This window comes from Syngnathoides biaculeatus, chromosome 13 (assembly GCF_019802595.1).
Source record: "Syngnathoides biaculeatus isolate LvHL_M chromosome 13, ASM1980259v1, whole genome shotgun sequence".
NCBI lineage: Eukaryota > Metazoa > Chordata > Actinopteri > Syngnathiformes > Syngnathidae > Syngnathoides > Syngnathoides biaculeatus.
The window spans coordinates 12,080,793-12,107,563 of record NC_084652.1 but is presented as its reverse complement, the minus strand read 5'-3'; the positions used below and the strand labels follow the sequence as shown (position 1 = coordinate 12,107,563).

General features: G+C 41.3%; 1 protein-coding gene across 1 annotated transcript in view; it reads right to left on the bottom strand.

The window, feature by feature from the left end:
• epha4b (eph receptor A4b) overlaps positions 1 to 20,582 on the bottom strand; it is a 114,282-nt gene extending 93,700 nt beyond the window's left edge. The window contains exon 1 of the mRNA XM_061840065.1: positions 20,436 to 20,582. Coding sequence (XP_061696049.1) covers positions 20,436 to 20,553 — 118 coding nt within the window. The 5' untranslated portion in view covers positions 20,554 to 20,582. The remainder of the gene's footprint in view (positions 1 to 20,435) is intronic.
• Positions 20,583 to 26,771: the final 6,189 nt, after the last annotated feature.

Here is a 26,771-nt window from a genome sequence, read left to right as displayed (position 1 = left end):
TCACTCAGCGAGACCGAAAGTGGCTCAGGATGCCGAGGGTTACAGTTTAAACGTTGATGTGATGCTCTTTCCAATATCAACCACAACCAGTGGAACACGGCTGCAGTAACTGTAATTTAGAAGGTGGGGATTTTTTTTTTCTCTCATAATTCACACTTGAGTGCAGCTCTAAAAACTTTGAACATGATGTTGAAGTGAGACTGTGGGATTTTTCTTTATCCATTCATCCAGAAAAGCCCATGTGTGGTCACTGAAATTCAACTATTCAATTTACTGTACATATCCAAGATATGTACAGTATATGTATCTATCCAACTCGCATTTGTGGCAGATCAAGATGCTGGTTATGACCGCATGACAGGTGGGGTTCGGAGTATTCACAGTAAAAGGCCACTTTGAAATGTAGTAAATGCAGTTACAGTAAAACTGCGCATTTTCAAGTGGCCTTTTATTGTGGTCAGCCTAAGGCACATTTGTGCAAACAAGATGTTGCGCTGTACAAGGAAAATGGTAGTCACACTAAGACTGATAACACCGCTGCACTGATGCTATGTGTCGCCCGTCTATGGTGTTTTGTATTGTTAGTTGGTTTTAGATGAATGGACTAATCAAACATGTAATTCTCATTATTGTATGTTTTGTGGAACGTACAGCACCACTGTACCAAAGAAAATGATGGCAGTCTGTTTCGGTTCCATGGAGGCCACCCAGCATCCTGTCTCAGTGTTATGGCAGAAAGTTTAGGGCTGATGCAGGAAGGTGACGTTGACAAATAATGAGAGGAAAATGGCAGCTTGACCAGCAGGAGGCATAATGAAAACCTGGTTCTTCAGCTGCGTGTGTGGGGGTATGATTCAGTGAATGTGTATGGCTGTACTTTTTTTCAGTCAGGTCCTCATCAGGCCTTCAGTGGTGCTGATCATCAATAATTAATTGGCATCCATATGCAGAGACGCCTGCTTCTCTCTTTCTTCTCGCCACTCAACAGCCATCATCTGCAGCGTGTCTGTTATGCAGATTGCGGTATGACTACTAGTACCGAGGGGAACTTTTATATACTGTTAGCACACTGTAAACTTCAGGGAAATCAGTCGTGGAAATGCAAATCACCTAATTGCCGATTTGGGACATTGTTACCTTCCATTTTCTTAAATTACAGAATTTTAGATCAGATCTATGGCATCCTACTGTTGTATAGCTTCCAATTCTACACGGAGCATATAAGCCTGTTTAGAAGCTCATTTAAGCAACAGAGAGACAATCACACACACCGTTTACTTCATCTTCCTAACGTCCATGCAATCCTCTGCTCAACACATGCTGACACATGAAAGGGATGTCATGCGGTTATTGTGTCTGGATTTGTGTGTACAAGTGTGTGTGTGTGTGTGTGTGTGTGTGTGTGTGTGTGTGGCATGAAAGCTGGATGAAATGAGACCAATGACAAAAAACAAAAAAACAGAGTAGAGGTGCTGGGTAGCTAAAAATCACATGAAGGCTCCGGCCTCACATATTAAGACTATTGAGACCGCCACCTTTGTGAAGTGGCATCTAGAGAATGGGAAGGTAATAAAATAATTATGTGTTATCAAGGCCCTGTATTGAATCACACACAGTCCAGCGTAGGTAAAAGCTAGATATCAGGAGATTTTGGGAGAAATACCCAATATTTATGCACTTACTACAATAATTGTCAATATGAGGTGTTTTCAAGAGAAATAGGAACAAACACACACATTTCCAATCCTGTTTTTCCACATGTCTAATACCTGACATATGCCCATTAAATCCACAATGTTATGCAGGCTTCGGCATCGAGTTTTCTCGCGTGTCCGACCATCATCCACTGGTTTGCTGTGGTTGAATATTTTTTTTAATCACCATCAAATGTTGTGGTAACATCCCAAAAGTAACAACCAATAATGAAATCCATGTGAGCTTTCACCTTCAAAAAGTAAGTTTGCAATGTGAAGCGTAAGCGACACCCAGCCGGCCAACGATTGCTAACGTGCTGCCAAGCCGTACTGATACTGGGTAGATGGTATATGCACTGTTTATTTTGTGATTAAAATAATGTTTAACTGCACTTAAAGGTCCACTCTCATGAAATGCATGAGTTTTAGTACGTCATTAATGAAAAAAAGGCAACCGGAATTAACCCATACGTTCTTTCACCACAAAAAATGATTTTGACATATATGGCTTTTTGTAACTCCCGCTATGAAAATCCTCTCGAGGGGTTTGTTTTTGGGAAGAAGCAGGAAGTGACATTATTAGCAGACGCCCACACAGGCTGGCTTGTGTGTTTATACCAGTTTTACTTGCGGAAAGGTACCTCATTGTTCTTTCGTGTTAGCCAAAATGCCGCTTCGTTGGATTGCTGGATATTGTTCGAACACTCGGGAGAATGGATTCGCTCTTCATACTTTTCCAAAAGACCTGGTTCATTGTGAAAAATGGATTGCATGGGTAGGTGTGTATATAGCTAATCCTCTCATAACGTAACACAAGATCCGCGTGCGTGAATCTGGGGTGCTAAATGTGTCGATGTGCGTGTCAGCTTCCGCGCAGCAGCCGCGGAAGGACGGCCTCCACACGGCCTTGTGGATCACCGCCGGCCTTGTCGACTACGCCTACCCGGGGTTGTACATCGCCGCCGGCTTTGTCAAGAAGTCCGAACCAGCCTTGTGGATTGCTGCAAGGCCGGGCCCGGCGCAGAGGTGAATAAGGCAGGGAGGCGGTTTGGCCAGGCTATCCCCTCTGGGAGCCCCACTTCATGTGCCAGCTCAGTAGCGACGACTTCTGCGTCGGCTCGCTTGCAATGGCTCGCCCGCCAGCGACTGCTTGCTCGCCGGTGACAGCTTCCGTGTTGGCCCTGATGCGGAGGTGGTTTGCCGGCGTGCAGTTGAAGAAAGGAGCTCTCCTCCCCACCCGGCATGGGCCCTCCTGAGTATGCTACATACTGCCGAGGAGTCTGTTGCGAGTTAGAAGTGATCCGTGTATCATCAAAATATGGCTCGAAATGATAGGGTAATATTCACTACACAAAAAAGGTCATTTCACTCGATTGTGAGATGTTCTCTTCCCGAAAAGAGCTTCCATGTTCCATAGCAAATTGCCACTACGTGTTTTCAATGGCGATTGTCCCAGTGTAACATCTGCTGATGACGTTGCAGGCTATATGGTGACCACTTGGATGTCCAATGTGAGTTCCGCAACTTTGCGCATGGATGTCACGCTCTGCGCTCATATTTATTTTTTCGTATAGACATTGAAGTGAATAATGTTATCTGTATTTTTCATTACAATATCTATTTTACAGTGTTTCTAGGCATGACAGTGGAGCTTTAAGTATTTACACTTTATGTACTTGTGGCTAGAAAGCAAAGCTCGGAGATGGTCTGTCCCCTACATTGTACCAGTGCAGTCAGCGAATCTGATGACGCCAACAACCTCTCAAAATATCCTCATACTGTAGTTTTTTTTTCCTCACTTCACCCACTTCTTCCAGAACAATTCCACCATATTTTTGTGGCTCATTTAAGAAAAAAATGTATTAATAATAATAGAGTACAGTAAATGTGCAACTTCAAAACCTAGTAAAAGATTTCAGTTTTTTGTAAGAGTGCATCGGGAAATGTGCGATGCTCAATCGTGTTGAACACGTCAGTCAAGTTTGGCCGCAGTGTGTGGTGGAATTGTTTCTTAACGACTGAACCCCCCCCATCCCCTGTTATAACTTCATACCAATCAAAAATCTGAACAATTATGTTTGTAAAGAGATCAGTTCTTCCTTTGCATCTCACAGGGTTGTGCAATCACCTGCACAGGTTTTAGATGTTCCGAGCCCATTTTGCAATCCTTTGGGAAAACATAGACACACATTCAGCAGCACATCAACGCTTTTTCTGCTTCTCCTCACACCTCTTGCCAATACATCACTTATCAATGGTTGAACTCGTCAATTATGCATTACTGTAGCTCTCTTCCTGACTGCTGACATTGCATTACATCATTTTGCAGAGGCCTTTGTCCAAAGTAAGCATTTTGCCGACGCTAAGAATTCTGGGCAACAGTCTTTAATCTGAAACTTGGAGCATGTATTGAAATATTTCAATTAAAATTTGTTCTTATAACCTAAACAAAACCCAGTTATTGCCTTCAACAAACATTGTAAAATAGCAAGCGTCACGCCTCCAGAGTTCATGGTCGAGCTCTTATGTTAATTGGAGGTGGAACTAATGAATTAAAGAGGGGAGTGCATCGCTTCCTTAAACAAACATTAGAAAGCAGCCATGGCTTTATTTGCCTCGCCACGATTCTCTCCATTTCTACCATTCTCTCTCTCCTCCTTGGCCCTTTAATGGTGTTCATGCGTGTCTGTGTGCCTAAGATGGGCTAATATTCACTCTCAGGACTGGTCTTGGACAAATATAATTGACCCTTTAACCAGAATGTAAATATGACATCACATACCACCTATAGAACACTTTCTAACTGTGATCACAACGCCATCCATCCATCCATTTTCTTAGCCGCTTATCCTCCCGAGGGTCACTGAAGTGCTGGAGCCTATGCCAGCTGTCGATGGGCAGGAAGCAGGGTACACCCTGAACTGGTGCCCAGGCAATTGCAGCGCACACGGAGACAAACAGCCGCACTTACAATCACACCTAGGGGCAAGTTAGAGTGTCCAATTAATATTTCGTGTTTTTGGGATGTGGGAGGAAACCGGAGTGCCCAGAGTAATCCCACGCAGGCACGGGGAGAACATGCAAACTCCACACAGGCGGGTCCGGGATCGAACCCAGGACTTCAGAACTGTGAACTTGACGCAAATTAACCAATGTGCTTTTTTATTTTCTTATCGCCCCGACGCACCAACTCTCCACACAACTGGCAAGCATGTAAAGGAGCACGCATGTGGAAGGATGAGTGTAAAATCACTGCGCCACATATTTCTTTAGGTCGTTTACAAATTTGCAGCCTTGCTTTTTCATTCAGGCGCTTACTTGCACTAGCCCTAAATATTTTCTAGAAAACTTACAACCCCTGAAATGTCAACTTGCCAGAATTACAGGCTCTTAACTGCAGTGAGGATGCTGGTTCTTGCCAATAAGACTTGTCTTCTGTGTCCAAGCCTGTCAAGTACTGCAACTGAGAAATATTTTAAAATAGCACCTTTCTCTGTGATTTATGAGTTTTTACAGCTTGCAGGTGAGAACATTAAAGAAGTCTTGCTCAAATGACTTGTTAAGCTTGATTATTTTAGCAGTATAGTATATAATGGAAAGGGCGACAATTAATTTGTAGGCTTTATACTATCAAGATTTTTGGGGCTGATCACCAATCAGTGAGTTAAAAAAAAAAAAAAAAAACGATAGTTGATCACCGATCCAATCAGAAGATACATAGGTACTATAGCAACAAATAAGAATCAAGCTTACATGCACTTGTGTTGGGGTTAGTGCTACAAAGCAAAACTTTTAAATGAAATTAATAGACTTTATACCAATCTGATTGGTTTGATCGGTATTGACTGATATTTAGAATTTTATGCTGATCAGTTGTAATGGTATAATTCGCTAATTCGATTAATGATATCATTGATCTGCTCCGCAAAAGACAGTTACTCTACATCGCCATAATGTACTGGATATTTGATATATTTGATAGATATTTAGCCTTGTTGGGTTTCTTAAGAAGTAGTACGATAGATATTGTTTACAATCATTGGACTTTATCTTGTTGACTCGAATGTGACCGGATGTGCTTGTCACGATGGAGACGAGAACACGAGTAGGTCGCCCCGACTGTATCATCAGAACAAAATTGGGGAAATATGTGTTGGTCATCACCGTTACTCAGGACAGAGAGAACGGACATCCCTTTTAAGGCTTGGTCGAGTTCTATTGATTCACTTTTAATACAATATCGCTTCCAAGCAGGCCATAATACCATAATGCTAGACATAATAAGGCCTAGCAAGCTAGTGCTAACACTAACAGTTGTGCAAAAACATGCTTCCTTTCTGTCAAATCATGTTCTAAGGTTTCAATGTGGGTGAAGTAATTGAATTACAATAAAGTAATTCAACTAAAAACTAACAGTGAGCTCCCATTTTTTCCATCATATTGTAATGTTGGTTTGACCTGACTAATTAGAATTCATAACCTTACTGGAGCAGTGATTTCCAACCTAATTGGAGCCAAGGGACATATTTTACAATTAAAAATACAGCACACCAACAAACAAAAAAGTGGATACATGAATTACTGTATGTACCAGTACTTTCTGCCTCATTCTGTCTGTCACACCATGGCATAAATAAATGAACATGGCGATCGGTTATCGTTTTTTGTAAACTTGCTGATTGGTAAAAAATAAAAATAAAAATCCTGATTGTGTAAAATCTAGCGTATATTGTTTATTCTTGAAAAATTGATGTCATATTATTGTAAGCCACTATGGAAAGTTTGTCAGGGGCATGGCCATGCCACTGCTTTGCTCTCAACTGCGCCTCATTGTTGTTGATTATTTATTATGTATTTAAGCCTCGTGTGCCTTGTGTCACTAGTAGGCAGTTCATCATGTGTGAGTCTCGCATGTGTGAAACTGGCTTCTTGTGTGTGAGTATTGACTTGTTACCATGTCCCCTGTGCCTCATAGCCTTGTTTTCCTATGTTCTGTATTTTCCGCCTTGCCATATCTGACCTCGATTCATGTTTTTGGACCTTGCCTTTTGCCTCTGCCTAAATTGAACTAGCCTTATATATCCAAGTCCTTGCTTACCCATGCCACTTGCTCATGAGAAAGTCAGAACTTCAACACTCCTAACTAATGCAAAAATGCTAACAAACTACTGTAATAATAAAATCAATGACAATATTACTACATTATTGCAGATAAAAGTAAAAAAAATAAAATAAAAATGAAATAAAAGTTCAAAAAAAGCAAACTCATTTTCAACATTAAAGGTATTGTACTATAAGGTTAAATACAACAGAACTGTACTTCGCCATTTATTCTTCATTGTACCACACTCTTCTAGATAATAAATGCTGAACACATATTACATCATTGTAATGTATAACAAAACTTTTTTTTTCAGTCTGTTATTCTGTATCTATAAGTCCTCTCGCATTTGTGTCCCCTGCAGAAAATCTTTGTCTTTGCTCCAGGGTCTGATAATGTGTCTTTCTCACTGTTTATCTCGCTTGCACTTGTGGACATCCGTTAGTGGAGCTGGGCAGCATCTGCCAAGACTCAAGCATGATGCCAACATCCAGGCTGGCTCACCCAAAAAAAACCAGGATGCTTGTACACTTGCACACAAACGGACATACACGCTCCCGCACAGATAGATGATGCAAAAAAAAAAAAAATAAATAAGACCACCACCGAGGCAAAACGCAGTACTGTACATAATTTCATGCCTATTTTATTAGGTTATTTTTTAATTAATTACAAACAATTGGCTGGAGGGCACAAGTTACTACTTTGCCCATGCTGCTCTGGTTGTTTTTGTTTTGTTTTTATTCATTGCCAATCTAGATATGTCTGTAAGAAAATGAAATAAAAAAAAAAACACACAACAAAAACTCCAATATCCTCTTTGAGTGACAAGAAAATGAGCAGCTAGTTCCATGGGTTGCCAAAGTTTGTTTTTATCTTACGTGTTATTTTCCAGATTGATTAGCTTTGTGTGAGCTTTTGTTTTGTTATTGTTGGGGTCAAAGAAATGTACAAAGCAACAGCTCGTAACACGACACCTCATCAAGGCACCAGTGTATTTGGAAAGCAATCAGTAACCCCCGCTGTCATCAGTAAATAATTTACATTTCTGTAAAGTGTTAACAAATAACGCGGTTTAAGCGTTACATGGGGATGATCGGCATTGTTGTTTTATTGCGCTTCTTTGAATGTATTTTCATAGCCGCGGGCTTCCTCTCGCCTGACAGCTGGGACTGGCGAGGGTCGAGGTTGTTGTCCGGGCAACACAAAGGCCGACGGAGAGCAGGACTGAGTACTGCAAACAGTTGAGCTGTGAACTTTAGGAATAAAGCAGCCTCGCAGCAGGAGCGCTCCCCTCACTGCTGTCTTTTCATCAGTCCTCCCTCCGCTCATCCTGAACCCACCGCGGGCTCAGCGCTCGTTTTTCTTCTAGTTATTGCACTGCGCGCTCATCCTCCGGCCATGTCACTTTAATGGAGGCTGCGTGTGTGTGTGTGTTTTATCATTGTGACTTTCCATGATTGTTTCATAACTGGGGTGCCTCATGCGATTTCGCAAGGACTTCAACAAGATGAACTCGGTAAAGCTCGCGGCACACACCACAACTTCCGCAGTTTGCCGGCCATTTTGAAAATGGTGAACAAAACAGCGTTACCTGCTATGTCACAGCTTTATCAAGTTTTTTTTACAGAATACGGTGGCGCCTTGAGATATAAGTTATTTTGCTCTAAGTGTCACCCAAAACAATAGTGCTAAAAATAATGCAGTCTATAATGTTCTTCATGAAAACTGAAATCTTAATGTTGTACTTAAGGGGGGCATAAACATAATTTTGGGGGAAAGAATGGAATTGAATACATATGGCCCACCAGGGTTCAGAATATGGTATTCTGGTGCATATTGTGCTCAATAAATAAGAATCAAACAGAATAATTCATCAATCTCCAGCAAACTCAGCGCACGTCCATTTTAGGAAATATTACCCTCTGCTGGCAAAATTAACGTCACACCTACCCCCACAAAAGATACGTACAATACATTGCCTGACCAATCACCTAAAATTGGTTTCCGTACGCGCTATGTATGCTGTGGGTTGCTGATATGATAGTTTGAACCTGAACTTACTAAAATGTGGTTTAAATTATCATGTAGAGTCCCTGTGAATATAAATCTCGTGTCTCAATGCTTGCACTTAGTGTAATGTCCTCACATGTGAGAACAGGAGAGCAACAGTCATTGATGTACTTTTAGGAGAATACCAAAACTCAAACTGAAGCTGCTGTTAACCACTGCTCTCACCCAGACACATACAAACTTGCTGATGTCAAACAGCATCCCACCAGGCCCTGCCTCTTAAAGCCACATGCATGGGTGCACATAGTACAACACTAGTTTCTATACATTTTATGCTCAAATTTATTATTTTTGTTTCCAAACATGTTTTCACAACTTTCTGCTTTATTATTTGCTAAGTTTATATGGAATCTAGCCAGTTTCATCACTCTATCATCATTTCCTCCCTACCAAAATATTATTGTGGGGAGAAAAAAAAGAAACATCTACAGGTATTTATTATCTTATACAGCCATAAGAACGTGAGCCCAAGGAAAAGAGATTATTCAAGTATACTAATTGGACAACTTCAGCTCACAGTTTATATATCTTAACAAAGCCTTTTACACGGAGAGAAACTGGGACTTAAACCCGTCTTTGTTCAAAGAAACCGCGTGGCTTATGAATGACACTATTCTTAGCACTCTTGATGAAAGCTTAACAGTCGCAACAACTTCGTGTGTAATTCTCCATGTAACTCAAAATATTTTTTTTCCTCCAGAAATTACACTTCCCGTTTTTCTCATACCATAAAGGACACCAGGTTATAAAGCGCTTTCTCGATTCAGGGCTCTATTTCTTTATTTAACACATACATAAGGTGCACCGTATTGTAGGGCGGATGGGAAAACATACAGGCTACAAAGATATGATGCAAAACCGAGGTTAATTCACTTTAACAATACACTTGCAAAATTTTATATCAGTCTTGATTTTGTAAACCGCTGGCAGTCGCTGCACCGCGGTAGTCCTTGACAGTAGAGAGGTTCTCCCGGCTGGTCTTTGTTCAATAATCCATTGTCCAAGTACGTCTTCTAACTATGGCCGCCTTTACTTCTGAACCATAGATTCACAGATGCTGAATTCGTTTGCGGCTGCTCTATTACCATTCACAACCGCATAACTAATAGCCTGTAGTTTAAATTGTTCCTTGTAAGCATGACTCTGCGCTGATGCCATTTTTGGGGGTCTTTAGAGAAACAAATGTTGTTTTGTAGCATACCGGCAGTATACCTACCGGAGACGTTTCGGAGGTAAGCGTACGTATTGTATGTAGTATTATGTAATATTACCTCTGTGCCTGTGTCAGGAAAAAATGGTTGAACATTCAATCAGGCCGAGTGCTTACCAAAGTCTTTTACAGATTTTAGAATTTAGTGCACACATAAGGGACACTGGATTAAAAGATGGACCCGACATTTTTGAGACAAAGGCTTTTAAGTGTGGGAAAATATAGTAATTCAAAGGAAGAATATGATGTGACAGTGATTGATAACCTAACGCCAAGATACGTACATGTACATATGTCCCCTATGGGCTGCGATCAGAACGTCTTCTAACAATAAGATTATTCGGACTACATGCATACATTGCTTTCCTTCTTCCAGAATAGGTATTAGCTGTTGTTTCATACAGTATGTTGTCCCCTGGGGGGGTAACGCCATTCAGACATAATGCGACATACGATGCCCTTGTTTGTTGCTTCAAGACACTCTCGGCTTTGTGTGCGTGTGTGCGTTTACGCACGCGCGTGGGTTTGTCTGCTGGTTGGACACTTGCTGTGTTGACGCAGACACTTGTTTCTTTTTTTAATAAGCGATGCTGACAACTCATCATGGGCAAAGAGCGACACACACACACAATACACACACGCTTACATATTGAGGAGACCTTGAGGATTCATAACTTGCAGCACAAACTATCAACATGACGTGCAACATTCCAAGCATTCATTCGTTCAGTAATTAAAAGAACAAGGGTTCACAAAATTTGCCTCTTTCCTAAATGAGCTTTATATGTTTCCACCAGTAACATTGCCAAGCTAAGTTGTGTGGTGCTGTTTCGCCGTATTTTCTTCTTGACCTTTTACAGTGTTAGACATTTCTCCTGATGAGAGCAGAGTCCTGATAGCCTGTGGACTCGCACTTCTGTCACACAGTGGTTGGCCACAGGAGGGGAAATTAGAGCAGTGGGCCTTAGCAGTTGACACGGAGAGGAAATCACATTGCAGACAGCTTGTTACTACTGATGTGCACAAACACACACGCGCGGCAATGTCTGTCACTCCCAGACATCCAAAGGACGTGTGTCCAAAAGCCTTTTTCCACTCTATCCCGCAAATATCCAGCATTTAAATTGGAGCGTTTAATGCTGAGGTTTGAAAAAGTTGCGTGACAAAATTTTGACATTCCCAGGTTGCGATTCACAAATTCACATTTTCTTGGAAACACTTCTGTTACCTGATGAAATGCATAGTCTGTGGTATATTTCTGCATTCAACTTTTAATATTGCCAATTCTAAACAATGTTAAGGCTGGCATTCATGTGTATCAGTTTTCTCTGACAGCACAATCAATCCTGTGGATTGAACCATTGGCCAGTAGGCTGACTTGCGACGGAACTTCAACTCTCAGGTGTTCTGCTGTCGACATTAACCCTGACAGAACACAAACCAGCCAGCAAACATTCAATAAGTACTCTTCGTTGGACCCACTATAAATCTTAAAGTATTTGCTTTTCCAGCTGCTTCATGCCCGCTTTCACTACCGCACACGAGTCAAGCCTGCAGTGCAAATACAGAGTGGACTACAGCAAGAGTGGAAGCAGCCTAATTCAATTAAGCCACTTTTGGGGTCAGGAAAATGGGAGTAGGGGCTTGTACATAAAGAATATTGAGTAGAGGGAATAAATGTGTGAGTTATGGAAAGGAGAAGATCCAGTGATCACATTTGAACACCACATATGAGAATAGAAAAAAGGTTAATAATGACATCTGTTCGTGACATAAAAAAAACCACTGCAGTTCACTTTTGGATTGGCCAAAATATTGACTTCATCACTATTCAAAAAAGTGTTATTGATAACTTTTTCCCCTCAGGGGGTCACCAAAGAGTAATGGAACGTAATGTACACTCGAGCCGACACGGTGAATACAATTGACAGGAGTAAGCATTCATTTTTGAACCCCCAAAAAACTAAAACATCATTTAAAGCTGTTGAAGTCATTCCAGTGAATTTTTTTTAGTGACACAAATTATGTTAGAGCATAATTTTTTTTTACATTTGGAGCTGGTGGTGATAGAACATGAGTGGAGCGTTTTTCCAGGCTGGTCTACCTATATTACATAGACTGTAAATTTCTGAGAGACTTTTTTCACGCTGCTCTTCTTTTTACATGCCATTTAGTGTTAGGAATCGTTTTTTAGAGTTGATTCCACCGGATGGCTTTAATACGTTTGCAGCTGTCTTGTAAAACAGGAAGCATGACGTGTAACAACTGCAAGTTAAGCTCAAACGTGTACATTGAAACTGATCAAATATGAAAGTCGCAGGAGAACCAAACGAATCAGTGTTGTTGATGCAGCGTTTCAAATAAACTTTATAGAAACTTCCTGCAAACTGAACAAGTTCATTCACAGAATAGCAAAAAGATAAATACTGAATAAAACATGTTCCCCGTGGTTTAGATGCTGTAGTGTGGCCCCAATACTTTGCTCTAGCTTGCAGGATTTTAGAAATGATTTGTGTAAACGATGGGAGAATCCACAGTGCAAGCAGGGCGGTGAGTTCAGAAGCCTTAATAGCAGAAAGAGTTTGCGTTTTGTTTTGTTTTGTTTTGTTTTGCTTTTAACATGGATGGAAGCGTGAGGTAAAGCAGAAATTCTACAAAATTTCCCAAAAGTGTTTTTAACCAAGATTATACTGCTTTTATATTCAAACACATAACCTGCAAGTTTGCAAATACAATGTACACCTAATTCTCATATATATATATATATATATATATATATATATATATATATATATATATATCCATCCATTTTTTTGCCCTTATCCTCACAAGGGCCGCGGGGCGTGCTGGAGCCTATCCCAGCTGTCATCAGGCAGGAGCCAGGGTACACCCTGAACTGGTTGCCAGCCGATCGCAGGGCACATACAGACAAATAGTTTGACTCACAATCACACCTAGGAGCAATTTAGAGTTTCCAATTATACATTAGTGTGTGTGTGTGTGTGTGTGTGGTGTGTGTGTGTGTGTGTGTGTGTGTGTGTGTGTGTGTGTGTAAACTGACTTATATCACCAATCATCTTTCCATATTGAAATAAATGAAAATGCCCCCTTTGCTCCCTCTTGTATGCACGCCTTGGTCACCGGAGGCTAGTCTAATACAGTCATGCTGACACAAATGAAAAGTCAGTGACTCATTCAACTGCACTAACATGTCATTTTTCTCAGAGGATAGTTTAAGTGAGAGTTTTGTTGCATTGTCAGTCGAAATGTGTTGTTGCACCATTTGTGTTAATGTGTTATAACACCGCCACACTGATGCTCTTTGTTAGCCTATCTAAGAGAGTTTACATTGTTAGCATTAAACTGTCGGACATTCAACACAAAGTGGTTGTTTTAAATTCACAAAGTGTAATTATCTTTATTTGATGTTTAGTTTGACCATTAACGTCTACTGGGAGTGGCATATATATATATATATATATAATATATATATATATATATATATATATATATATATATATATATAATTTTTTTTTTTGCCTCTTTTCCTCACAAGGGTCATTGGGAGTGCTGGAGCCTATCTCAGCTGTCAACGGGCAGGAGGCAGGGTATACCCTGAACTGGTTGCCAGCCAATCGCAGGTTATATGGAGACAGACAACAGTTGCACTCACAATCACACCTAGGGGCAATTTAGAGTGTCCAATTAATGTTGCATGTTTTGGGATGTGGGAGGAAACTGGAGTGCCCAGAGAAAACACGCAGGAATGGGGAGAACGTGCAAACTCTACACAGGCGGGGCTGGGATTGAACCCGAGACCTCCGAACTGTGAGCTGAGCCCACCATACCGCCTATATACATAGACGTTCACTGCCACTATATAGTTAATGCTTGTAGCCCAAATTTTTGCATGCAAGTAAATTGGCCAAGCAACAGCTTGTGTCTCCAATCACTCCAATTGGGTAATTTGTTCGAAGAGGTACCACTGCAATCCCTTGGAAAGTTTCCAACATCCAAGAATTGTGTCTTACTGAAAGTTCAGTTGCGCTATTACAGTGTACTTGACATGTCTACACCGACGTGTCTCCTGAGGCAACTGTGTAGTGTCGGTCAGATATAGTAGTAGTGTCAGTAAAACATGCTTTGAGTGTCAGCGTTTTTACATGTATGCGAAGGAATAATATCTTATAATCTGAGCTGAAAATAAAACAGAAATGTGCATATAACGTGTTAGTCAATGCTGATGGAGAGGTGCTAGTAGGACAGTGGCGCTCGTTCTGCCAAGCTAATCTGCACAGAAGTTTCATTTATGTTTCTATTGAGGTTAGGATACATACGCATACACTCAGAGTGTTTTCATTTCTCTCTCGGCTAGAATCTGACATTGCATTCATCAAAAAAAAACAAAAAAAAAACATACAATAAAGGGCAAAGATCAATGCAACGGGTGTTCCACTTCTTTGTGAAGATGAAAAATGTCAAAAAAATAAAGTCCAATTCCTTTGGTTTTATTTATTAATGTAAGAAAAAGCCTCACTGGGTTTTACAATCAGTGTGCTTTGCCACGACACGTGCCTCTTTGTTGCTTTGCTTCACCTCACTCGTGTGGATTTGCTTTTTTCTTTTGCTTTTTTATTGATAATAACTTCCCCCCCCCCTCTCTCTCTCTCTCTCTCTCTCACACACACACACACACACACACACATCTACACATAGCCTTCACACCAGAATCATTCCCTGTCACTGTGCTGTATTTATAGCCTCATCTATCAGCCAGCCGCAGGAATACCTGACGTTACTCGCTAGACCAAGACCACCAAACTGCCCCCCAGCCGTACATTAGGATGGAATGAGTATCTGTGGGCGTGCATGGACAATAGACGGGCACCTACTTCGGTGTGCCTATGTATTACACATATCCAGCTCCACCTTCTTCCAAGTGCCGGGAGCTCCTGTGCTATTAGGGTTACCAAGGGAGGGGGCGGGTGGATTGCATGAGAAAGAGCTGAACTAAGAGCAGAAGGGAAAACAATCCAAGAGAGAGATCAAACAAAGTAGGGCACATATAAGAAACGGAGATTTTAGAAAATTGGAGGAAAACAACAAAAATCAAGTGGTTATGCTTTTTTTCTTTTCTTTTCTTCCCTTTTTTACCACTCTCTGATGACAACAACGATCTATAGCCTCCTCTGTTCAAGGTCATGGTTGCTACACGGGGGCGCCGCCATCGCAGGCGCACAAAGGCACATTCACTGTGAGCTATGGCTCTGCCGATAACTACAAGCAACCCTTATAGATTAAAGCAATTAAAGCAGAGGAGACCTCTGACCCTACATTATATTATATAGTGAGGATCTTGTGTGAATCATTAAGACGGTGCGTGCGTGTGTGCCCGTGTGTGTGTGTGTGTGTGTGTGTGTGTTTGTGTGTGTCACTAGAGGGCATGCTTTACATATGCTTGTCTTTGCACTAACTGGTCTCGTTGACCTTACAAAGCAATACAGCCACATGTACTACCTACCACCTTCCGCCAGCTCCGCGACCGAACGCCAATCATTAAAAAAGCCTCATGTCAGTTACGGTTACTACGAATTTGACCTATGGTAGGGATTTGGACGCTACCGACCAATCGTGACGTGCTTTCCCAGCTGCTCGGGAACTGCAGGGAAATGCTAGGCGGTGCTTTAACTTACTAGTAGTAGTGCAGCTAAATATTGTCCAGCGCCACTCTTATAAATTATTAATTCTTTCCTCCAGGGCTGCAAATAAGATACACTTCTCACAAGTATTTTTTTTATCGCTAAAAGAGGATGTGGAGTTAGATAATTATGCGATATATTGAGCAAGATGAGAAAAGAGGAAAAGATGAGACACCATGCTAATTGCTAAGATAATGTAAAATGTAGATTAGCGAAATAACAAAATACGTTCTTATGTGAAACATTTTTAGCATAAGTCTGGGTGGAACCGCCTTAATCAGGGGGAGTGTCAACGATGAACAGCAAAATCGCAAGTGAATTATTAATATCTAGCGAGAAAATGATACAGCAGCTACACAGCGTTCACATCTAAAAATCATTAATTCATCACTACGCTGTGTTAAGTTCTTAAAATGAACTAGTTGGTAGCTTCTTTTTGTTTTTTCTCAATATATTCCTGACAGGGTATTCACCCATTTTTACTGTTGTTGCAACCCATTCCATTCACATTTGTTGCCAGCTGCAGCTTTCACACTACAATCTCAAAAACATGAGGAAAGAAAAAAACTTTTTTGTTTGAATGGTGTTCTTTAAAATGAGGAATTCTAACAAAAACAGGACTTTAGACCTTAATGTGCAAACACGCAGCGCAGCATGACCAGAATTATGGTATCAGAAAATTTATGACGTTGCATTCCTTGCAGCACTAGCTAACTGTCTTCAAAACAAAATAAATTGCATACAAACACTGTGATTGTGCAGTTTTAACTAAAGCATTCCGAAACCAAAAATAATTTTCCTAAAAAAAAAAAAAACATTGGCTGCCATATGTGTGTCCCACAATGGGCATGTACACATAAATCACAGTTACGCTGAATCGGTTGCCAAATACCGTGCTAACTTTCCTGACATATGAAGACCCGTACATAACGAGTTCAGACAAGTTTAGTCCTGGAAGTCACACAAAACCTGGCCCTCATGAATGAAAATTAACTTTCACTTGAAAACCGCTCATTCTCACTGATGTTCTTCAGGCAGAAATAAACAGTTCACCCAAAATCTGAAGTAGTTCATTAATAGTTGACCTCAATAAATCATCACACACGTCAGCACGGATTAGCAGCTCATAAAGTCAAAACTATATTCATTTTTAGTATATGACGTATTTGTAACACCAGCAATGTAATTTGTGTTGTTGAGTTCTGACATTCAAGATCTATACAAAACGTTTTCTCAAAATTAATTTTGATTTTTTTAACTTGTATTTATCCTTTTACGTTTGCTAAAGGAATATATATCCTTATTTTGCAATATCCAGTGTTACTGCGAAGGGATACAAACTATTCTGTGATGTGAATTTTCGGCCAATCGGCTAGCCTAAGTGCTTACCAAAGCTCCGTCAACCACAGATCAATGCTTTCTTCATTCTTTACGATCAAAAATGTCTCATTACACTCTGCACTCACAAATGTATTGGTTGAATCATTATTTAAATGCTACATTCTAATTAGCATAACATAAAAGGAAGCCCTTGTGTGTTTTCTAGTATTGTGGGGGCTGCAAACACAAAAATAGAAAAGAGCACAAACAAAAGCGTAACAGATGCTGAAATGAGGCAAAGAAGTTCGAAACTGCAAAGGTGGTAAAAGATGGAGGCAAACCCACGTTTAAACCTGGGGGCACCCACACTAATGTTACATCAGTTTGCCCTCAGGGTTCACACTTTGCTGAGTGAGTGTGTGGGGGCTCCCTCTGCTGGTAATCCTCTTTCTCTTTTTAGCGCTGCTGACAAAGCCTTTAAAAAAGCAAACTTGTAAAAAAAAATAATAATAAAAAAAAGTCATTTCCAATATGGATCATGTTCCCCTGCCTCCAGTAACCACCAATTTCAAGCAATCTCATCAATTCCCCCTCTAGCACTTTGTTCTGCTTGCCCACACTTGCAGCCTGCTTTCCTTGTAAATGCCAACAATTTCCGCATAAAATCACATAGTAAACAACGCTTGTTGACACTGGAACATGATTTCAGCTCAGAGTATCAAAGCTCCTTCCATGGGCTTTTTGGTCTTTAATTGGTCCTGAACTGGGAACTGTAAGGTTTTTACGAGACCCCGAGCCCTGTGGGTGGACAAAGTACACAATCGCACACAAACAAAAAGACACACTGAAGACAATCTCTTAGCTCCAGAATGCTAGAAATGTTCAAGCAAAGCGGTAAAGTTGCTTAAAATTACCTGAAAAGTTTTATCAGCATAGGCACATGTACGTATAACCTTATCCAAGCATAAACTACAACATTAAGTCCAATAATCCAGTACAAAAGATTGATCACAAAATATGCATGGGAAATATTCATATTTAGTTTGGAGCAACACCACCAAAAAAGATATTAATTATCAATATTTTTTGTAAATAACACTTGCATATGGGTGCCCTTTATCACACTCAGCTGTTTCCAGCAACACAATATCGGAAACACCTCTCAATATCTTTCGGTGAACTGCCTGAGCAGGCGTACCTAATGATGTGGCCACGGAGAGAAGGTGTTTACCACACAGCAGTGGCGCTCGAGGTGCAAATTAGGCCAGTATGTGTGAAACAGCGGGATAGTGTGATCACAAGGAGGACGAGCAAGAGAACAAAATCTCGGGAAAGTCACTCAGTGTTCATATCAATTAAAGCGGCCATCGACTGGAGCTGGCCGGCCGCGCGTGCCGCAAACGCTGCAACTCGTTTATCTAAATCAACAGGAGTCTCAATTCATCATCCTTCGTTCTGTATTCACCTCAATGAATATTTCATCACATGCATTCTGCATTGTCTCCTCTTGTTTAAACGCTCCTCCCATGACTGGCTCTCCTCATCCTCGCTTCTCCCGTCTATCCTCCCGAGCCCGAGAAGAACTCCTCCGGGCTGTGGCATACATTCGCCATTGTGCCTATACTCAAATTGGAGGTCCCGTCCATATCGGCTGAGGTGTGGCCTGCTCGTTGTGCATATTTGACTGGATTCCTTTTGAACCGTTTATAAGCCGCTGCTTGAAATACTGTATGCTGTACTGTATACGTAGTAAAAAATAAATAACCTAATAGGTAAGGTGTCCGTTTTTTCTGTATAGTTTCTTGAATAACTTATGTGACTACGTAGAATTACAAATAATTGTTGCTTGTGTGCTTTTAATTGTCGATCAATCAATGTAGTGCTCAACCAGCAGTTAACTAACTGTTAATTCGTCTAATTAATTAGTCTAATTTGTAGTCAAAGGTAGTCTCATAGTGTGGTACTGGTACCATATTTGTATGCGGACATCCTCTACTGGCACAGGAAGGAATTACTGCCCGAATACAGTTCAGTTATGTTTAACGTTTTAATACCTACCTTTTAATACCATTGCCATTTAGTATTTATTTAGTTATTTATTTATTGATTTTTTTTTAGGAGGGTGCAAGGGAAATAGAAGTGTTGGGTACATATTTTGTGGAAAACATTTTAATTTAATCATATTTAAATAATCTACCCCTATATTTAACTCACGTGTTAATGTTCAAACTGGGCGTGTTAGATTGTCTTACAATAATTAAATATACTTAAGAACAAAAACTCTTGTTTCGGTGCACACTTGGGCCTACTATGCTACTGTATTTTCATGTTGGTATTGGTGCTTGAAGAGCTAAGCATATTGATTGATTGTTTTGGGTGGTACCACTGGTCTAAAAACACGTATCTGTGAACTCATATTAACCTAACATGTTGGGAAAATATAGCAATGTATTGATTTTCTCCACAGCAAATCATGGAAATGTCCCAATTCCGAATCCAAAATAAGAGCAAACAAAAAATTAAACAGTGGTGCCCAGAGATTTTGCCACAAGAGCATCAAATCATAGATTCATGTTTGCTCTACTGCTTCTCAGAATTGCTGTTGCACGCTCTTCTTTTTTTTTTTTTTCCCTCCTTCCATTTGTAAACTTCTGGAGTACGTCAAAGCACAAATGCAGCACCGCCACTGCCTGACAGCATCATCGCTTCTCCTCGCCAATAAGTTGCTTAATAAAGTGCTCATCATGAATCTCCCCGCCTGCTTGCATGCGGAGCGATTAGTTTTGGTTTTTTTTTTTTTTTCTACCCCCTCCTCCTACTTGCCAGTAAACAAGCCATTTTACATGTTTCAGCCAGAGAAGCAGGCAGGAGTATTTTGCGACTAAATGTATTGGCTGAACATCGATGTTAATATAATAACAGAGAGAGTCTGCCTCTCATTTGCAGACTGAGTGAGATGGCTTGACTCCAAAGAACAAGAAAAAAAAACATCATCCCTCAGCGTGTTTTAATGAACGTGGCTGGATGAGATTCGCGTTGTTTGAGGGGCTCAATTGTTATAAGTTCTCCCACTTTGGTGTGTTTGGTTCACATCAGCCTTCTTTCGGCACGTCATGCAAAATTAATGGCAAAATACTGAAGAGAAACGTGACTTCACTCCTCGATCTCCTTTGCTCTTTTTTGTGGCTCTTTATGCATGATTCATAACTAAAAGGAGCGCTTCACCGAGAAGCTCCAACGCTCGACGCCCGGCAAGCGGGCGCTCCAGATGGGGCTTTCCTCCGCAACATCTCCGGTAAACCCCCACCCACCCCCCGAACCCCCCTTCCCCAACTTACCTTCATTGTCCGGGTAATTCCTTAAGGCTCCACACGGCGAAAACACGTGAAAAACCACCGTGGAGGTGAGCAGGAAAAGGGAAGGATAGATCCACAGGACGCGCGGAGTCGGGGCCATTTTTCAGGCTGCGCTTCGCCCTCGATGCATCCCCGTTGGCGGCGTGGAGAGTGTGCGCGCAGCCCGGGAGATGAAGGGAGAGAGAGAGAGCAGAGTGCGGGGAAAAGAGAGGGAGAGGGCGACGAGGAGGTGGGGACCACGGGAAGGAGGGTCGCTAGCCTGTCAATCATCCGACTGGCGTCCTGGATGTCTGCGAGCTTGAGGATGCCCGCGCGCAGTCCTCCGAAGTAGTGAAGCTTAGTTCCAGTGGCAGGAAGTAATCAAATGCAAATACTCAGTTACTTCAGGTCCAGTGACCGACTGACATTGTTGATTTTTCAGATATCTGTACTTGAGCGTTTTTCTGGCGACTTTCGCTCCTTACACTTGATGACAAATGGTCTCAAATAACTTTGCCCATTGAAATTAATAGAAATGTCTTTAACCCCTCCCCCCCATAAAAAACAGCACAAATATTGAAAACATATCTTTTTTTTTTGAATAAGCACACACCAGGCAGTACTTTTTTTTTAAATCAAAACATACAATAACAACATAGACGTAGAATCTGAAAAATTAAACAATTCTTGCGTCATGATTTCATGCATTCATGGTGCAGCTCCTTCTGGTGTTGCCACCAGAGGGCAGTGTAGTACACACATACAGACAGTACACGTAGAAGATAGTCACAAATCCTCAGTAAACTGCAGTAATATTTAGGAGTTGAACAGCTTCAGATTTTTTTTTCCAGGAAGCGAAAAGGTGATTAGTCGACTGACTAATCGATCAGTCGTCCATTCTCTTTGTGCACCTGCAGTCACAACCCCATCCACTCACTCACTCACTCACTCACTCACTCACTCACTCACTCACTCACTCACTCACTCACTCACTCACTCTCACTCACTCACTCACTCACTCACTCACTCACTCACTCACTCACTCCCGTTTTCCCCGGTTGCACAGCACCCACCCCCAACTCTGTCGTCCAATTACATTCACACACTCACACACCCAATCACATTTGTGTGCCTTCAATGTCACGAGACAGTTGGAACTTGTAAAACTATAATACCAGTTTACATAACACAACTGCAGGGTTGGTACTTGCATCAGTATACATTGACAGCACATTAGTCTGTTTATTGCAAAGGATAAAGAACATATGCCTGTGAGAATCGTTATATTGTCTGTTGTACTGTCTGTTGTTTGAAGGGTTATCCTCAGCAACAGTGACGCTAGTTTTGCTAGCCCATCTACCACGTTTTTCCATCGTGTGGTAATATTATGCTAGCAGAATTTTGTGAGTTGTAATCATCAGCAAATTAAGCAAATCTTCTCAGTCAAGTTCATAATTTTACCGAAGCTATGGGAACGCATTGTTTTGATAGTGTCCAGTGATACCACCCCCCGTCCCCAGTATGATCACTGCATAGAGTATGCAAGTTAATCAGAGAGAGAAACTATTCAGTGTCCAGAAGGTTTATGATCCCATTGTGACAAGTTGAAATGAGTATTGTACATAACTGAGAATATAAATTCACTTTTACTTTTGCACCTCAAGATAATTCAGGATCTGTGGTTTTGGTTTTACTTAAGTAATTGAATCAATACTTCTTTCTACATTCACCTTTTTTCCATCACAAATATCTGAGCTGTTACTGAACTACAGAGCGTACGTACTTTTACCATGTCTGCAATCCTCCGCCTGCCCCCCCCTCCTCGCGGTTTGGGAGTGTGTGATCTCCCATGCACAGTACTGCAAAGTGAGTCTTATTTACAATGACACCAGGGATCGTGTCTGCTGTGTTGAACAACCAATGTGCCACATTTACACTGACCTATTCCTTTGAGTTGAAACAGTTGTAAACACATAAGGACAAATGAAATATGTACAGAAGATAATACAAAAAAAAAGTCTTCTCTCTTTCTGTGGTCAGAAGTACAGAATCTTATGCAAAAGTATATTTTGCTACTTGGTTCACAACATTAACAAAGTTATGGGAACACATCGTTTCAGGTCGAGGCAACAATTTAGCACCAGTAAAAAGTGTTGGAAAGTAAAAAATATATATACATTCTGGTACTTAATCTCCTACAACAACACATCTCACAGCCAAAAGGAAGTTGTAAAGACATATCCAGTGGAAAAAAAATGCAACAACTAAACATGCATCATGGAATTATAATGACATTGTGGAATTGCCATTTACTGCTTGCCGTGTTTGTAATCACAGAAACAAAGCAGAAGCCAAAACCTACAAATTACGAAACATATGCCAAACAAAAATGCTGGGAATACCAGAAACACGCTAACTCAAACCCAACTGCGAGCCATGCTGCAAGTCCACGCCAGCAAATAGGAAGTGCGCCAGGCCGCTAGGGGGCATGAGGGACCGATCCTGTGAGACAAGAGCCTCTTGAAAGACATGAGTGGGATTCCTCGGAAAAAAGATGGCAAATTTAAAACCCCATTTGTATAAAAAAAAGATTTAAAGTAATGCATTCAACAGTTTCAAAAGATAAGAAGAGCAATAAGAAGAAAAATAAACAGACTAAAATTTGGGAAAGTTGCTTGAACGCAATTCAGCAGTCCCCAGGGCCCATCACTGATGCTGTGATAGACTGTGGTAAAACTTGAAATTTAATTTTGCAAAATGGTCGAGCTACTTTTGGCGCCAACCAGGCTGTCGGACGTAAACACCATTTAACATTAACAATGCAGTGAGATTGTTCGATTACAACGGAATGAAGCAAATGGATGCGTGAAACCGCCGCCACAAAGACACCGCAACAACTCCAGACGTCTCATTACTCCGCCGCAGTCGCCGCGTGGGTACCACCAGGATAAACGCTTGCGTCTTGCTGCATAAAATCCTGTCAATTATTTTGATAAGCAACATGGGCACTGGCTATTGTGGGGATTAGTGTCAACTCTGTCTTTCCTCTCAATGTCTTCCCCGACTTGTTGACAGGCTTCCTGCAAATATCACCAACATAAGCTGAGGCCGACGCATGCAATGAATTCCCGTAAAACACGAAAATGAATTCAGCCCGTATTACGCATCTTTGATTCCAGTTTAGATGCAGGGGGAAGCGCGTCTTGGGATGCCAGCAGCCGACTGACTGCCTTTAAACATGAATAAATAATGTGCGGAGCCTCATATAAAATGTGTGACGAGGATCTGAGGTCAACCTCTCAGTCTTTTCCTCGTTTTATGCAACAGCCAGTTGACAGGGCTCATGTGGCTAAACCTTTGGCCCAGATGCAAGATGCTATTAAGAGGATTTAACTTATCAAGTGCTTCTGCACACTCTCATTAGCCCACATTGTGAAGTATACCGAGAAAAAATTCCACCTTTACCAAATCAAAAGTATTCACTTTTGCCGTTGACTGTTGTCAACAGCATATCTCAAGGCACCGTTATATTTTGTTAACCTTATATTTTTGTATAGTTGCATGAAACTGTAGCACTATAAAACTGTATGCTTAAACCATCCATCCATCCATTTTCTTTGCCGCTTATCCTCACGAGAGTCGTTAGGAGTGCTGGAGCCTATCCCAGCTGTCAACGGGCAGGAGGCGGGGTACACCCTGAACTGGTTGCAAGCCGATCGCAAGGCACATGGAGACAAACAGACACATTCACAATTACACCTAGGGGCAATTTAGAGTGTCCAATTAATTTTGCATGTTTTTGGGATGTGAGAGGAAACCGGAGTGCATGGAGGAACCCTACACAGGCACCGGGAGAACATGCAAAGTCCACACAGGCTGGGCTGGGACTGAACCCAGCTCCTCAGAACTGTGAAGCCAACGGTTTATCAGCTGATCCACTGTGCCACCCCATGCTTCAACCAGTATAGTAAAAATTCACCATGATAGTTACTTTTCAAGTATTATTGATTGAAAGCGGTCCTGGTGGTGGAGTGTTGTCGAGTCTTGCTTTTGACAAATTAGATCAATTCCAACTCATCATTACGAATGCTACTCCCGAATCCCGTCGAGGTGCCCTCGTGCAAGGCATCAAACCTTCCCCAACCTGAGCTCTGGTTCACGGCACCATTTGGATTCCCCATCACTCTTCTTGCATACGCTTCCGTGTGTGTGTGGTCCAATTCTGTTTACTGTACGACGCAAAATATACCGCGGAGTGTAAATTGAATTTCCCCCCGACGGGATCCTAATCAGTACGATAAATTGACAATTAAAGGTGCAGCTATGGCTGTCCCTGCGAAGAGCGTGACATTGAATTGAATTCCTTTATCGTCATTGCACAGTGAAGCAAAACAGAGTACGATGATACTCACCAGTTATAGAAAAGAAACTGTCAATTTGAAAGACAACGATAGACCAAAAATTGAGATGATAACTAGCAAAGCACAAAATGTTCATCATTTAAAGTGTGACGTTCCAATAATTAAATAAGATGGCAGCAAATCTTTAAAAAAAAAAAAAAAAAAAAAAGGAGATTTGCGATTGTTTTTTGTTTTTTTTTTGTTCGTTTCATTGTATTTTATTTTGTGATCCATTTCTGGGACAAAATATTTTAATGCGCAGTGATGCAGTTTAGATCATTATTGCTACAAATGCACATCAACATGTTTCTTACTTTCATGGAAAGACTTTCTTTCTTCTAATGCCCTTTTCTTGGTGAGAATCCCCATCATGGCTGAGTACAATGGTCGTATGGCTTATCTGATGGACGGCTCCTTTCTTGATTTTTTTTTTTTTTTATTATTATTAAATTCTGTGCTGTAGGCGCACAATGATTTATGAAAAGATCGCGACCACAATTACATATAGCACAAATTACGCTCCTCTATCATGCTCCTGTTCCAAATGAACCTCCTGAATGAGGCATAAAACTGTCAAACAAGCATAGATTTATACCGGAATTCTGTTTTACTCCCTCCCAGGGTCGTGTGAGCGGCTCTAAAAACGTGTGACAGCTTTTGTGGCTTGTGCGTGCGTCTGAAGCGCCCTCAGATTGGTTAAGGATCCAATTATGATGATGATGATTTGTTCCCTACAATGCGTTTACTAGGATGACCTAATTTCCCATTGAGCGTGTGAGTGAAAGCAAAGTGTTTTTTCCCCCACTTTTCTCTCATCTCTCCTTTTCTGTTTTCTCTTCTCTTTTTTTTTTTTTTTTTTTTTTTTTTTTTTTGCTTCTCCATCGTCTCCTGCCGCCACGACACTGCATTCCTTGCCATTGTAGCCCCGCGGTGACACCGTGACACTTTCCTCCGCTCCCTCCGCATTCACTCACATGGCTTGTGTAGAGTCTTCTTGTAGTGTAAAGCGCCAGTGGTGCATAGCAACACCTCAGGCCAACACACATTAACACAGTCATAGATGACTGAGCGTCACTTATTTCACACATTTGAATTATGTCCTGTATTTCCCTGTGCAAACAATCGCAGTCTGGACTGAAGATGACCGGTATTTTTTTTCAGGAATGAAGGAAGTGATCTCATCCCTCCTCTGTCAGCCTTGACCGACCTAAACCCCCACCGGCTTGGCCTGACTGGGTCAACCATTTAATATTTGGTCTACAGCTGATCCCTTTCATTTGGTCTCTGATGCACACACAATTGGAATTGATGGCACATTGACACACACAAATACATCACTTCGGTTAACAAAGACCTGCATGAACAAATAAAAATGCAGTAATACGCATTCCATACGAGGAGTCGATGATTGACTTTGCACTTTATTGAAAAACACACATGTGCTACTCTCAAAACATGAAGAATATTCAACTTCTTCCTGAAATATCGGGATGAACCTGAAATCCACAATAACCTTTTGGGCTGAACTTAATTTGACCTTGTTTTGACGTGTTTCATTAGTTTCTCCAAAACATGCAATTCTCTAAGGACCTGAAGGGCAACATTCACAACAGGTGTCTCATCTATGAATCGGTGAATACATTTCCAAGACTAAGAGTCACTGTAGTGGTACACGCGCCCGGCTTTGGTGCGAGTAGAGTGGGATCGATCCCTGCTCAGTGATGGTGTCAATATCTCCCCTGCAACTGACTGGCGACCAGTTCAGGGTGTAGTCCGCCTTTTGCCCGAAGCTAGCTGGGATAGTATGTGTCTCTCTCATGACCCTTGTGAGGGTAAGCAGCTTGAATAATGGATAGGTTTCCAAGACTGTCCACTCATATGCTCTTCCAGTCCCTGTTCCATTTACTGACGGCACTCCAAGCCAGTCATGTCAAACATA